At 38.7% G+C, this 13,192-nt stretch overlaps 1 protein-coding gene across 1 annotated transcript in view; it reads right to left on the bottom strand.

Moving 5' to 3' along the window:
• ARHGEF12 (Rho guanine nucleotide exchange factor 12) overlaps nucleotides 1-13,192 on the bottom strand; it is a 75,376-nt gene that overhangs the window by 9,233 nt on the left and 52,951 nt on the right. The window contains exons 19-32 of the mRNA XM_082493957.1: nucleotides 12,852-12,884; nucleotides 11,989-12,103; nucleotides 10,777-10,882; nucleotides 10,336-10,548; nucleotides 9,747-9,876; nucleotides 9,381-9,416; nucleotides 8,619-8,773; nucleotides 7,923-8,069; nucleotides 7,031-7,116; nucleotides 5,433-5,558; nucleotides 4,509-4,623; nucleotides 1,951-2,051; nucleotides 1,620-1,697; nucleotides 19-94 (exon numbers count right to left, since the gene is read on the bottom strand). Of these exons, the coding sequence (XP_082350083.1) occupies nucleotides 19-94; nucleotides 1,620-1,697; nucleotides 1,951-2,051; nucleotides 4,509-4,623; nucleotides 5,433-5,558; nucleotides 7,031-7,116; nucleotides 7,923-8,069; nucleotides 8,619-8,773; nucleotides 9,381-9,416; nucleotides 9,747-9,876; nucleotides 10,336-10,548; nucleotides 10,777-10,882; nucleotides 11,989-12,103; nucleotides 12,852-12,884 (1,517 nt within the window). The remainder of the gene's footprint in view (nucleotides 1-18; nucleotides 95-1,619; nucleotides 1,698-1,950; nucleotides 2,052-4,508; nucleotides 4,624-5,432; nucleotides 5,559-7,030; nucleotides 7,117-7,922; nucleotides 8,070-8,618; nucleotides 8,774-9,380; nucleotides 9,417-9,746; nucleotides 9,877-10,335; nucleotides 10,549-10,776; nucleotides 10,883-11,988; nucleotides 12,104-12,851; nucleotides 12,885-13,192) is intronic.

Consider the following 13,192-nt stretch of genomic DNA (forward strand, 5'->3'; position numbering starts at 1 on the left):
TGATGGAACAGGACTCACCGATAGTTTTGTCACGATTAACCTTCCAAGTTAGAGGTCCTTCATGAAGCATTTTTCTCTTTGTTAGATCCAAGTTCTGTCACCACGGGAAAGAAAATAAGTAGCACTATGAAAATTCTGTGGAAGCAAGTAATGGTAAAGCACGGGAATGTCAGAAGGAAGGCTAGGATAGGCAATCCAGTTTGGAGATGAGCAGCTAAACCCAGTCTGGAAAAAGAAACATGGAGTAGGAGGGGCATATGCTTGTATACCAAACTCTTGTGAGAGGTGTTTGTTATCACTCTTCCTCTTTCACTGCTCTTTTGCAGATGCCAGGGGTCACAGAGTAGAGAATTTTCCTACTAAGTCAAGCTACTAAGGCATTAGGATGCTGTCTGATTTCTGGGAGGACTTTTTCCAATATCCATATAAAGTTTGCAGTTCTAGTATTACAACTGGTTAATGCTTCAGCACTTGATTTGCAAGTGAAGTGTGCCTACAAATGATATACTGATATACAAATCATTCCAACGATCTGATGGACTTTATAATGTCAATGGATTCTTCAGTCATTTCAGTGCTTGTGACATTTAGATCCACAGGCAAGTAGAAGTGACAATTTTCACAAGTCATTCCTTCCAACTCGCAGAGTCTACAATCAATGACAGCAAGATTTCATAACTGCCAGTACTTCATTTCCTAACTAAATGAGTGCAAGTTTATTTGTGGAAAGCTACACGATACAGCTTTATAGAGGAGTGTTCATATAAAAATTTCTTTGGATACACACTGACTCTGGAGAAGATAGGGGAGCAATTAACAAACAACAGAGAATCTATACAAAACACAGTAATAGAAAGTGGTAAAAATTAAGAACAGTGATAAAGTATCAAATCAGGAGGAAAAAGTGCAGAAGTGAACAGAGAAGAGTCCTTGTGCCGAAGCTACCTATTTGGAACATGCATGAAAGAAAAATGAAAAGATTCGTTTCAAGTTGCAAGTGCCTATTGGTGCTCATCATTCACTTGAAACATGAAAATTTCATAGTTTCAGCTCCAAGGATGTTGACAGCAAGTAACCAGCTTCACTAATGTAATGGCAAGAATTTACAGGGCCCTGAAACACGGTACTTTTAACACTGGACTTAGACTTTATTTGGCTATACCTTGGATGTCCTATATAAATCAGCCTGTGTACAAGCTGCTTCTTTTAAAGCCAACTGAAATGCTACAACTCATGGCTCTCTGAGGCCTCCCCAGTTCCAACAGCACACCTAAGATGTGATCACGTGAGATAAATAAACATAATAAGATTTATCATCCACCAGCTGTCTCTTATGTAATACAGAAGGGCATTAGCTTGCAGACCATTATTTCACAGAACTTACAAGCTTCATCAACACTTCTTGTGTGCAGAACCAAGTTGTTACATTCACAGAGATCTTCAGGAAAGTAGCAAAACTCAAATTTCTGAGACTAATGGTGTTAATTTTTGTGTAGAAATATTTATCTCCAAAGACCATTTGATTGTACATCAGAAGATTGTAGCAGGAAGAGCCACAAACTGAACAACAGCGTTGCAATCACAATTTACAAAGAGATTGCTTCAATGTTATCACTCACCCTGAACTCATCCATCATGGGATCCTCAGACTGCTTCAAGTAGGACAGGTCAAGACGACGCTGATAATCTTCCAAATGCTGCAGAAAGTGCAATGAAGATGGTCACTTTGATTAGCCAAACTCACTAGCATCAGAGTGCAGGCAGTCATGAATACTTCCACACGTTCCCAAATGCCTGGGATTCCTCCTCTTACAGGAATACTTGTGTTGCAAAACATCTTTAAACACAATATGAAGTCATTGGTACAGAGACTCTAGGTGCCTTAAACAGGTTGCTGACCTCCAACTCTCTTTTCCCCAACCTTCGATGCTCACTCCATTCACCTCCTACCTGCTTGTTCTCAGACTCTTTGACAGCTTGGTTCACATGGTTAAGGATCTGACGACAATGATCTGCTGCTTTCTTCACTTTCTCTTTCTCTTCAGGCAGTTCTGCAAAAGAAAAAGGAAATGTAATAATGGTTCCCAACAAAGGTTGAAAAAGTCAGAAATCTAGTGCAGTTTGCTGACCTCAAATTTGAGAAAGGGAACTTAAATTCTCAGAATAGCCTATCAACAAAAGCACTGCATTTCAAAGGTGAAGTGACAAAAATAGATTTGTGACAGGACAGAATTCATTCTGCCCTAGACAAGACACCGGCCTCTGATGATCACTGTACACAGCACAGTACTTGTTACTCTCCCTTTTTTGAGGGGCTTGTGACAACTATTCACTCCACAAACATCAATCTGAGAAATCTAAAAAGTTTAGTAACTCTGGTACAAGGAGAGTCTCAGGGTAGATATTTAAGATCACACACAGCCAGTCAAAGTCCCAGGATTTGGCAACTGACTACTAGCTTCTGCATTTCTCACAATCCTTTTTATTTATTTTGGACGAGAGAGAAACAGACAAAGAAACATAACGCAAAATATCAAAAATGTGTTACATAATAACTTTTTCCATCTAGATAGACTGTATTTATTTTAACAGCTTAAGAAAAAAGTACCTCTGACTTGATTCATGCAGCCTGATTAGAAAAAACAGTCTTTCATTACAGCAAGAGAAAACAAGAGTTATCTTTCCAGCCAACGTCATTTGATCATATGCAGACAGAGGTGAACCCCACAAATTCACACTACCAGAAGCCACATTAAGAATTTAGTTAGCAGGCATATAAACAAGTACATCAAGGATAATGGAGTATCACGCGCTTTCCTAATTATGATTAGATAAACGCAATATATTTTTATGACTAATGAAATTACACCGCAGCAGGTATCCGCTAGTAAACCCGAAAAGGCCACCTTCTGCAAGAACATGAAAACATGCTGTAGTGCTTTAGAGATTCAACAGATGAGGAAGATAAAGATCCTGTTGGTGTCTATTGTGCAGGAAAGTATTTCTTTCCAAGTTCAATCTCCTTCAAATTCTTAGTTGACATTATATTGATAACATCCAAGATTTTTATACGAAGCTTGTTTCATATCAGACTTTAGGGGAGTAGGTCACATTGCACTCTGAGCGCACTATTTTCCCAGATATTGGGAATTTTGAACAAACAATACAGAGGAATGATTAAAACCAAAACAAAACAAAAAACCACCCCTGGTCGATGACAAGAAAACCTTGGCCTTAAAAAAATCAATTTGTTCTGTATTATCTGCTTTTTGTTCTCTTCTTAAAGAACATGTTGATTTGCCATAAGCCTTAACACTATATGATTTTTGCTTAGATTCTATAATACTTCCCTTTTTTGCTTCCTTGCTCAGAAGCATGCCCTATGTCTATCGAAACTTGTTTAAGCAATGGCATAACTTGATAGGTTTTTATTAGATTTTTCATTCTTCACATTTTTATGTTAGTAATGGATGATTAGGGATTTCTGTTATTGAAGATCTTATTCTTTTTCTCTCTCAAATGCATCTACATGGAAACTGGAATTCATGTAAATATGTTTTCTCTCAGTAGTTTGATTTAGCTAACTTAGTGTCCTGAATTCAAGAAAAAAAATGTATTCGCCAGAGCATATTTATTATTGAAAACCAATTTATTGAAACAAATAGAGTACCACCTGTAGTGACTGAATTCTTTCTAGTTATTTCCTTCTTCAAGATTGTAGAAAGGAGTTAAATATATCTAGAAAATTACAGAAAGAACAGGCATGCTAATGACTATTCAAAACAATTGCACAAATGCAATTTGCCTCTCTGTAAGTTCCTAAAGATTGGATGCTAAGGACATGTAATAAGGAAGAGTTACATGATACCCGCTCTTTTTCTTCTGTTTCTTTTTCTCCTGAATGTAATTCCAGCTATTGACATTATCACATACTCTTATACAATCAGAATTATAAGGGTGCAGAGAAAATATTTTCTTCACTTCTGTTTGGTTGTCATAATCATTAAAAACCTTTAATAACGGTAATAGTGTAAAACTAAGAACAGGCTAGGAACTGGAGAGCGGAGAGGAAACAGGAGTTCCTGGTTTCCTTCTCCAAAAACTAATAGCAAATCAAGTTGTTTTGCCAGTAACTTTCATAAGCAGAGTGGTTTGGTTTATCTTCAAAACTTTAGCATTCCCCTCCCCTAACTTTTTTAAACTATATTTAAGTGATTATATTGCACTCTACATACACTACAACCCAATGCAGAATGTCATTCAGTTATTTCACATTTGCTTTTTTTTTTTGTAAGAAGGAAAATGAGTTTAATTTAGAAACAAAGACTGGACTTTTTTTTTTTTTTTTTTTCCCCAACATGCCCTCCTGTGTGGAAGGCAGCAGCAAGGTCACAATGAAAACAGACAGTGACCCTTAAGACTGAACTATTTTTCAACACGTTTTGAAATCACATTTACCTAGAAAACCTGCTGAGATGCATGCACCAACCCTAGTGGAAAGGCTATACCTGTGTACTTCGCAATGTTATCCAGCAGAAGGGGGTACTTAGTCAACCTCTGCATCTCTGTGGGAATGATATCCTTCAGCTGCAACCGGCGACACAGTGGATTACTCTCAGCATCCTAAAATTAAACAGCACAATAACGACATTTGTCATTTTTATTAAGACCATAATTACCTGAACGTGTAACATCTATTCATCACATAAACATCTATTACTTCACTTTCCAGTAATTAAATACAAGACAAGAAATGCCAAGATCTATCATTCAGACAACACATTCCCTCCCCTCTCCATTTGCAATTACACACAGGAAAGGCTCATCATAAAAGCAGCACCTTCCTTCCCTCATTACTTCACAGAGGCCTGGTACCATCTCCAATCAATCTCAGTCACCACTGTACAGGGAAGACATCAGTTTGGGCTTTCACACTACAGCAAAACTACAGTACACTTTTCAATATAGCCTCAACCCTTGTATTACCAGAGTTCTTCCCAGCCTGTGGTAATGAAGATAATGTTCTCTCCTCCAAATGCCACATGTATTCAAGTCCCTTTCCTGGCAGGCAAAATAGATATAGATCATCTGTCTTCTGCCCGTGGCATGCATCAAAACTGCACTACTATAAGCAGTTTTCCCCACAGAAGTACTCATCCTTGGAAACAGCCACCTCAAGTGAGATGCCATCTCCTGCCTAGGACAGCATGTGCTTTTCTGCGTTCTATCAGGACATTATGCGTTCCCCAGAATTAAAGGCTCCTCCCTCCAGAAACTATTAGCAGAGATACAGTATTGGAAACGATCCCAATCTGAAAACAATGTTAGACATGATGTCATTAAATATAATAACTTTATTTACAACCATTCATTATGCTATACTGGCCACCAGCCACATCCTCAGGCAACTCAAACCCTTGCATAAAATTCACCTGCACAAAAGTCTGGAAGCGAGAGTCCTTCTTCTGGCGTGATTTGATGACCTCTAGAGCAAAGGGCTGGTTACTGCAGAAAGTGGCAGTTGCATGTTTCAGTTTCTCCTCTGCTGGTCCACTAAACTGTGCCAGAAAGCCAAGAAAGCCAAATTTAGACAGACTCAACTTCAGCACGTGCCAGTTTCAACAGACATATAGCCACGTAGCAGAATTGGTCTCATCAGGAAAGAAAGGAATTACTGGCAAAATATGAGAAGTAACTTCCATCCTGTTTTATAAGGCCTTGTCTTGCCAGTCTACTGGGGAACCCCTTTACATCTCAAACTCTACAGTTCTCCTGTCTCCAGCCCTTGCACATCCGATCCTTTCCATAAATGCACTGCTGATTCACAGGGAGAATACAGTGCCATGTCTCCGTTGTCAAACACAAGGAGAGCAGAAAAAACTACGCTCACATGAATGACAAGGGATTATTTGCCAGATCATTAGTCAGCAAAGCCAAGACCAAAGGTCATCTTGTTTCTCAGGGACAATTATGTTTCAACACCAGAATATAACATAACATCTTATTTCCTAAACAAAAGTATTACAAAAACATGGTTAAAGGAAATGATAGCCACGAACAGGGCTGAGCAATGTGCTGCAGATGACAGATGGTTAGTCTGTTACTGCAACTGCAACTCTTCCCGTTCCTGCTCCCCAGTCTGTGATGCAGCGTAGTAAGTCCTGAAAATATGCTGGAGAATGAGATCCTGTGGGTTTTTGTTCTAGCCACTTAGCCAAAACACTACACAAGGGCATGTAACTATTAGCTTAAGGTCTAGCTTGCTCTAGCAAGTATTTTCTTGCTTTTTCATAACATACAGGAGAACTGAAAGGGTTAGAGGTGTTTCTTTACCAGCCACATCTGATTTTCATTTTCTTCCTTTTTTTCTGGAATACTAGACAAACAGTGGGATATAAAAAATATACCACAAGAGACTTCTGTATGAAAAGCTAAAAAGAGTAAGCAGATCAATCTTCAATCCTAAATTAAGTAGGCTTGAAAACAAACAATAAACTGGGAGATTCCTGAGACAGAATTTTTTTTTTTTTTTTAAAGAATCTACATCACTCCTGCTCCTGTCAATTAGATCTCAGAAAGGGAGCCTGCAACAGTGCTATAAATTTGAAAAGGTTCAGCTATATAAATTCCAGGATTGGAAACCAGTATTTTTAACTATCTTCTAACTGCACCACAGGCAACACAAGATTTGTATTTCAGTGGTACTGAAATAAATTGTGCTATTACATTTTTCAAAATCCTACTCTCACATTTATGTCTCCAAAACTACCTTTCTACTCTACCCACACATCATAAGGAAATTATTTTTTCTTCCTTAAATTACTCTTATGTCTAGCCAAATGAAAATCCTATGAGTTCTTCCTGCTTTCCTTCAACCCTCATTCTCTAGCTCTGTATTGGCTCCATAGAAATGACAACTCTAAGACCTTTAGTTCCTATTAGCTGGGAATTAACTTCACTAACCTCTGGCACTGTTCGTCATTCTACGAAACATTATTTTCAAGTACAAGAAGGCAAAAAAGGATTTTACCCAGGAAAGCAAGTCTTCCCCAATTTGGCCAATAACGGAAGTCTCATTCCTTTTTCGGACTGCTTTCATCTGATCATTCAATGCAACTTAAAAGAAAAAAAAAAAAGTAAATTTTATTAATACTGCTCAAATTGCTTAATTTTCAGCATTTATTTTAAAAATAAAAGCTATTCTAGGAGAAGACTGGATTTGCAAAGATTTTAATTAAATTTAAAAAATGAAGTGTCCTGCAACACAATGAATTTAGCAGAACATATAAGAAAATGTTATAGAAGTCCTTTGCACTTCTGTCTCACCTGTCTTCAAATGACCCCTAAGAACCTTTCCAGTCTTATCTTTTCTGAGGCTCAATATCACTGCCCTTTTAAAAACATAGGAATAATGTAGAGCTTCAAGCCACCTGCATAAAATTATGCATGTGATTATTCGGTGGCAGAGATGAAATTCTGATTCTGAGCAGTCTTTTTCTCTAAACAATGAGGAAGGGCCACCCTTCAAAACGACCTGCAAGACACCAATCTTTTCAGATTTTTTTCATATTCTCTTCAACAACAGTTGTAATATTTTGAACGTTGACCCATAAAGACCGTTCATCAAAGCACTGCTCCTTTTATCAAAGCATGAATCAGCACGAGAGCGCCTGTGCACACAGATAAGGAAAAGCAAGTATCTGAAACAGTGGACACACGCATTCTTAATCAAAATATCTTTGTAAATCAGAAATGGAAAAACTGCGCGCGAAAGGAAGAACAGCTGTAGCGTTCTTTTTGCATCTAAAGTGTTGCACAAGGTCTCCTCTTGTTTCACGGTCACTTGCTTAAATTTTTCAGATATTTGTATCCAGAATTTCAGTTGAGTCTACAAAGCTGAAAGCCACCTCAGCTGCTCTTACCATGAAGCCCAAGAATATCCTCCAGATTTGAAAAGATTTTCCGTTTGTCACTGGAACTCAGGATCCCTTCCCGGGTAACACGTTGGTAGAAGACATTATGCAGAACCTTTAGTGTACGGACATGAGCTCTCTCGGTGTAAAATAACTCTGAAGAGAGAGGGGAGAGCAGGATTGTAATTCCCTAATTAAAGAGGTGTGGCAACGTGGATCCAAATGTGCAGCAAACAGAAGTCAGAAGTATGAAATTACAAAAGCCTCCCTCACCAACACTTCCCTTCCTGGCCCATATTCCAGTTTGCTCCAGAATGGAGCCCATGCTCTGTTATACTTCCATGTCTGAAAGAACAGAGAAGTCAATTGATTCATGATGAAGTTTGGTAGTAGCTTTCCATTTGCATATGTGCTTTCCAACAGTCTAGACAGTGCCTCTTGCTTTCTTTTAGAAAACATAATATTGCAAACTGGCCTTTCAGTGTTAAACCACTATTTCCTCTCTAGGGACTGGATCAGTCTCATCTCAGGATACTTTTCAGTAACAAGTAGAATTTTCACACACATGACCTTGGCAAACCAGAAGTAATAGCTGGCCACTACTTAGAACGGATCAGTGAGGAAAGACCTAGCTTTAAATTTTAAGAATTTCAGAACTCCAGAGGACAGGTTTCAACTTGAGCTAGGAAAAAACATCCATCTCACCATTAATCACTTCTTGACGCTTGATTTCATAGGGTTTCAGCCCCATCAACACTTCTCGGCTCACGAGTTGCTGCCAGTTGGGAGGGTCTGTGTCCATGTCAAAATCATATAGCTCATCTTCACTTTGTACATCTGCGAAACCAACACTGTCCATCCTAACATTTTAGGCATGGATGTATGGAAGAAAGAAGAGAAAATCTAAGTATATATGTATCAGTTGTAAAGCATTATGAATATGCTCTCCATAATAGCTGGGGGATGTTAGATGCCTGAACCTACAGGCACGTTTTCTAATTTTGCCCTTTACCGAAAAACTAGAAGTGAGTAACTGTTCTCACAGTATTTCCATCACTCTCATTTTAATGACAGACAAAATAATTTGCTTGAAGTCAAACTTAAGTTGATGAAAGGGCAGGTTACAATTTCTTTCCTCCATCTATCTGCAGATAGAGAGGTAACAGCAATACACAGATTTAAAAGGAAAATGTGGCAATCTCAACTCCCTAACCCATCAACTCAAATCAGTCAACACAACAATCACTATACTTCACTCACAGATCAAAGGGCTTAATCTGCATATGATTCACTCCACCTGTCCTATATACAGTTGCCAGTGTCTCATTTCATATATGCATTATTTAAGGAAAGGAATGATCATGCAGAGAATTGTACTGGCTCAGAACAATAAACACTACTGCATTCTACATCTTCACCTATTAAAATTTGAACAAATTCAGTTCAAACATTTATAAGCACACTCACTTGCGAAAAGGCTTTGGTGTTCCCATGTCAACCGTTCTGCAAAGAACAAAATAAATTTTTAGGGAAACTTATGCAAGAATTTCACCCCACTCAGACATTGAGCCTAACTTCAGAGTAAAGGCCTAACCTTCTAACTAGAACATTTTGTCCAGCTGTCAGCCTCACCCTCCTGATAAATAGTTTTTTAGTACTATCACAGCAGCAGACACAGACCATTTCCCACTTCTACCAATAATGTTTAATACAACTTCTACCAATAATGTTTAATACAAATAATGTCACTAATAGTTTTACTGACTAAGCTTCAACAACCATTGTCACATAAACTATCTTCCAAGGCTCAAGTAACCAGGGCACCATATGTACCTCTCTGATTCTCCTTCCTCCTCCTGCAAGTTTTCCAAAGGGGGTGGGAATTCAAAGGTATTATTAGGTGTGCGGGGTGTGCCATCCATACAGTCATTAGCAGGTGGAGCTTCTCCAGGCTGCTTCAAACCTAAACAGAGAATAAGTACAAAATGTCAAGAACTGTACCAAATTAAGACTACATTAAAGGACCTCAAAGCTTCTTCAAAGCCTCTTGATTCCCAGCCTCATTTCAGCTTAGAGCTGGAGGAACTCAATCCCTACATTGATAAGAAAAATCTCAGTGACAAGTGTTTCCAGATGACACCAACTTGTGCTTTCAAAAGCAGGCACCCAAGACTGGTGTTTGTCCTCCTAGATGATCCAGTGGCACAGCGATAGAACCCACCTAACAACAACTTCTGGCCATGATAAGATTTCCTAGTTTGAACCAGGGACTACATCAGAAAAGATGACTAAGGTGAAGATGATCAGGTTAATGGCATAAAAACATTTCCTAATTTGTCAAGTCTGTTGCATCAGAACGTGCTTTGCATATCCCTTCCACAACACAATCTTTACTCATTCCTCTTTGCCAGTACCATCCTACCTGTTTCGCTGTCCTTGCTTCCCTCTGGAGAGGAAAAGGGACCCATTGCCAAAGGAGACATTGGGTTGGCAGGAGGGTATGGCGCATCTGTTCCATCACTGGAGGACCCACTCTGGCGCATCTTGCTAGAATCTGGTGGCTCTGGGCTAACAGAAGATGCTGTAGGTAAGTGCTTTGGATGCCGGGGCTTCTGCATTTCCATGGCTCTGCCAACTAAACAAACACAGAGTCATTATATTGGGGAAAGAGCTTTTACCTATTTTCAGTGATGAAGAGAGGAAGCATTTCAGGACAAAATTAGGTATGTGTGTCTTCAAAAACACGTTTCAAAACCAAAAAGCTTACTGAGTCTTCTTAGCATAGATTTTTAAAAGACAGTAGAGACTTTATCTGGCTTTCAGACTAATAGTTAGGGAACATACATTTCCTTGTCCAACATACTTGCACTGCTATCATGTCGACTCGGTCTCCTTGGTGGACCAAGAATATTGGGAAAGCCTCTTCTCTTTCCTTTTTCCTCTCCTTCTTTCTCCTTCTTGATACTTTGCTGCAGTTAATAGACAACAAAGAAAAGCAAAGCAAGCAGGTCACTCATTTCTTCAAATTCAGTTATTTAGTGAGATATTGACTAATTCTTTAAAAATGCAGGAGTTTGGTACAAGAGAATTCTATTTTTAACAAGTTATTGAGAGGTCAACATCCTGCAGCATCAGAGGCAAAGACAGCCTACAAACAGACTACAAGTGGTGCATAACAGAGTTAGCAGCAGGAAGTCACAGCATCTTAAGAGACACATCTGTTATAAGCAAAAACTCACACACCCTGTTTTTAACTTAGCAGGAGCTAGAAACCACTCTCCTCCCCAGGGCAAGAGACCAATTTACAGCGACCAGTAGCACCTCAGTTCCCTAAGGCACAACATCCTGTGACTCCAACCTCCACAAGCATACAGACTGGGAGAGATAAATACAACTTATCTTACCACTTCAGAAAGGTTGTGAACGCTTGATCTGACCTTTTTGCACTGTCAGTGCAGGACTGCTTGTAACAATCTTAACATTTCAAAGAAAGCTGGAAGGCTGATGCAAATAAGTAACTACTGTGACCAGATACACCCCTATATTGTGGGAGACAACTGAACACACCCACAGAGATGGAGTTTTGGTGGAAAAATTCATTATGTAACTGGGAAAGTGCGGGTGGCAGGAAGAGTAGCTTTACTGCATCACGAAGCATGAGGCTTTGGGCAAGTTTCTCAAAAAGAAAACTAAAGTATACAGGCTAACAGCCTGATTAGCCTTAATGAGATCCTCAAGTGATTCAAGGTTGTATTACATGAAACATGTCTCACCCCAAGTTTTAATAAGATTACAACTGTGAAAAAAAAAAGCAGTTAGAATTCAGGCATACAGATAAAGAAGGAAAGAGGGCAACTCATTTCTAATTTATGTGTTTGAAAACCTATGTTGAACCCAATTTCAACCGTTAGGTTTTCTGTGCAACTCAGTAATCCCACATCCTCTTGATGCAGCAATGAAGGCTGTAAAATCATACCAACTTCTAATGTGTCATGCAAAAGTGGATTTTAAATTCTAACAAAGCACCCATGCTAGGTAGCTTTAAACAAATGCACTCTGGCTACAACACTACTACCTTGATCTTTGGCAAGAAACCAATACGACCACGCTTCTGCTCCAGGTTCCGAGGTTCTTTAACTTTGACTCCAAGGTGTTTCATGTAAGTAAGAATCACATACTGCATTGTGGAACTGCCAAGTATATACACAAAAAAAGAAGATGGAGGATAAGGAGAAATGTATTGGGGAAAATACATTGCGTCAAGAAAATGAAAAAGGTCAAATGCAAAGGTTCTATTGAGAAATTAACCATTTTTAGATTAAAAGAACTTGGCATCTTTTTTTTTTTTTAATATGAAGCAAACTATCACAGACAATGTGAAAGACTCAGCCAATATCAGAATTTGTCCTCTTGCAAACAAAAGATGAACTATATAAAAAGCATACCAGCCTAGAAAGTAAAAATAAAATTTTGGGAATTACACAGGTCCTAAAATGATATACTAAATACATATTTGAAGTGACATTACAGTTTTGAGTTATGGTAAAATGAGTAACAGTAAAAGGTATGGTTGCTGTAAAGAGTATGGTAAAAGCTACCCAGACGGTGGTATACATACAAGCTGAACAAGGCAAGTCACATACAAAAATAAATGTTAAACCAGATTGAAACAGCTACAAAACAAAACCAAAAGAAACATGAGCTCTCAACGACAGTAACTTTTTGAGATCTTAAACAAAGGCAACAAACTTCAGAATAAGAAGAGATTGAGAGCAAGAGGTTGATGCTCTGAATCCAAATTAATTATGGCAGGGGATTTAGAAAATGAGAGTTTGCCAGCAGAGGGCTGTCTTGTTCTGCTTAGCAGAACACAGAGACAGCAGAACAAGCATCAGTAACGGGGTTCTTTACAGACTAAGCCCACACAACTTCCATTACCTCTTGTCTTCTTCCAAAGGCTGAGATGTCATCCTAAAAACAAGAAAGAATTTAAAAACGAAACTAAAAAGCCAAATAACACCCTGTCACATCCACCCACAGCATCAGCAGTTGTGGTCAAACTGTCCTTTGGAATGTTATAAAGTCCCAGGGAACAAAAAAGCTACAGGTTTCTACAACCGAAAAAAAAAAGACTCTGATCTAATAATGCACAAGCTGACAATGGAAGCGTTTCCTCTGCTATTTGAACAGTAGCCTCCTTGAAAATATATAAGGACTTTACCTAACTATTAGCTTACTTTTAGCTAACATTACTCAAACATACGTTGACAGCAAACAGG

The sequence above is a fragment of the Vanellus vanellus genome, assembly GCF_965231255.1.
Source record: "Vanellus vanellus genome assembly, chromosome: 21".
Classification (NCBI taxonomy): Eukaryota; Metazoa; Chordata; class Aves; order Charadriiformes; family Charadriidae; genus Vanellus; species Vanellus vanellus.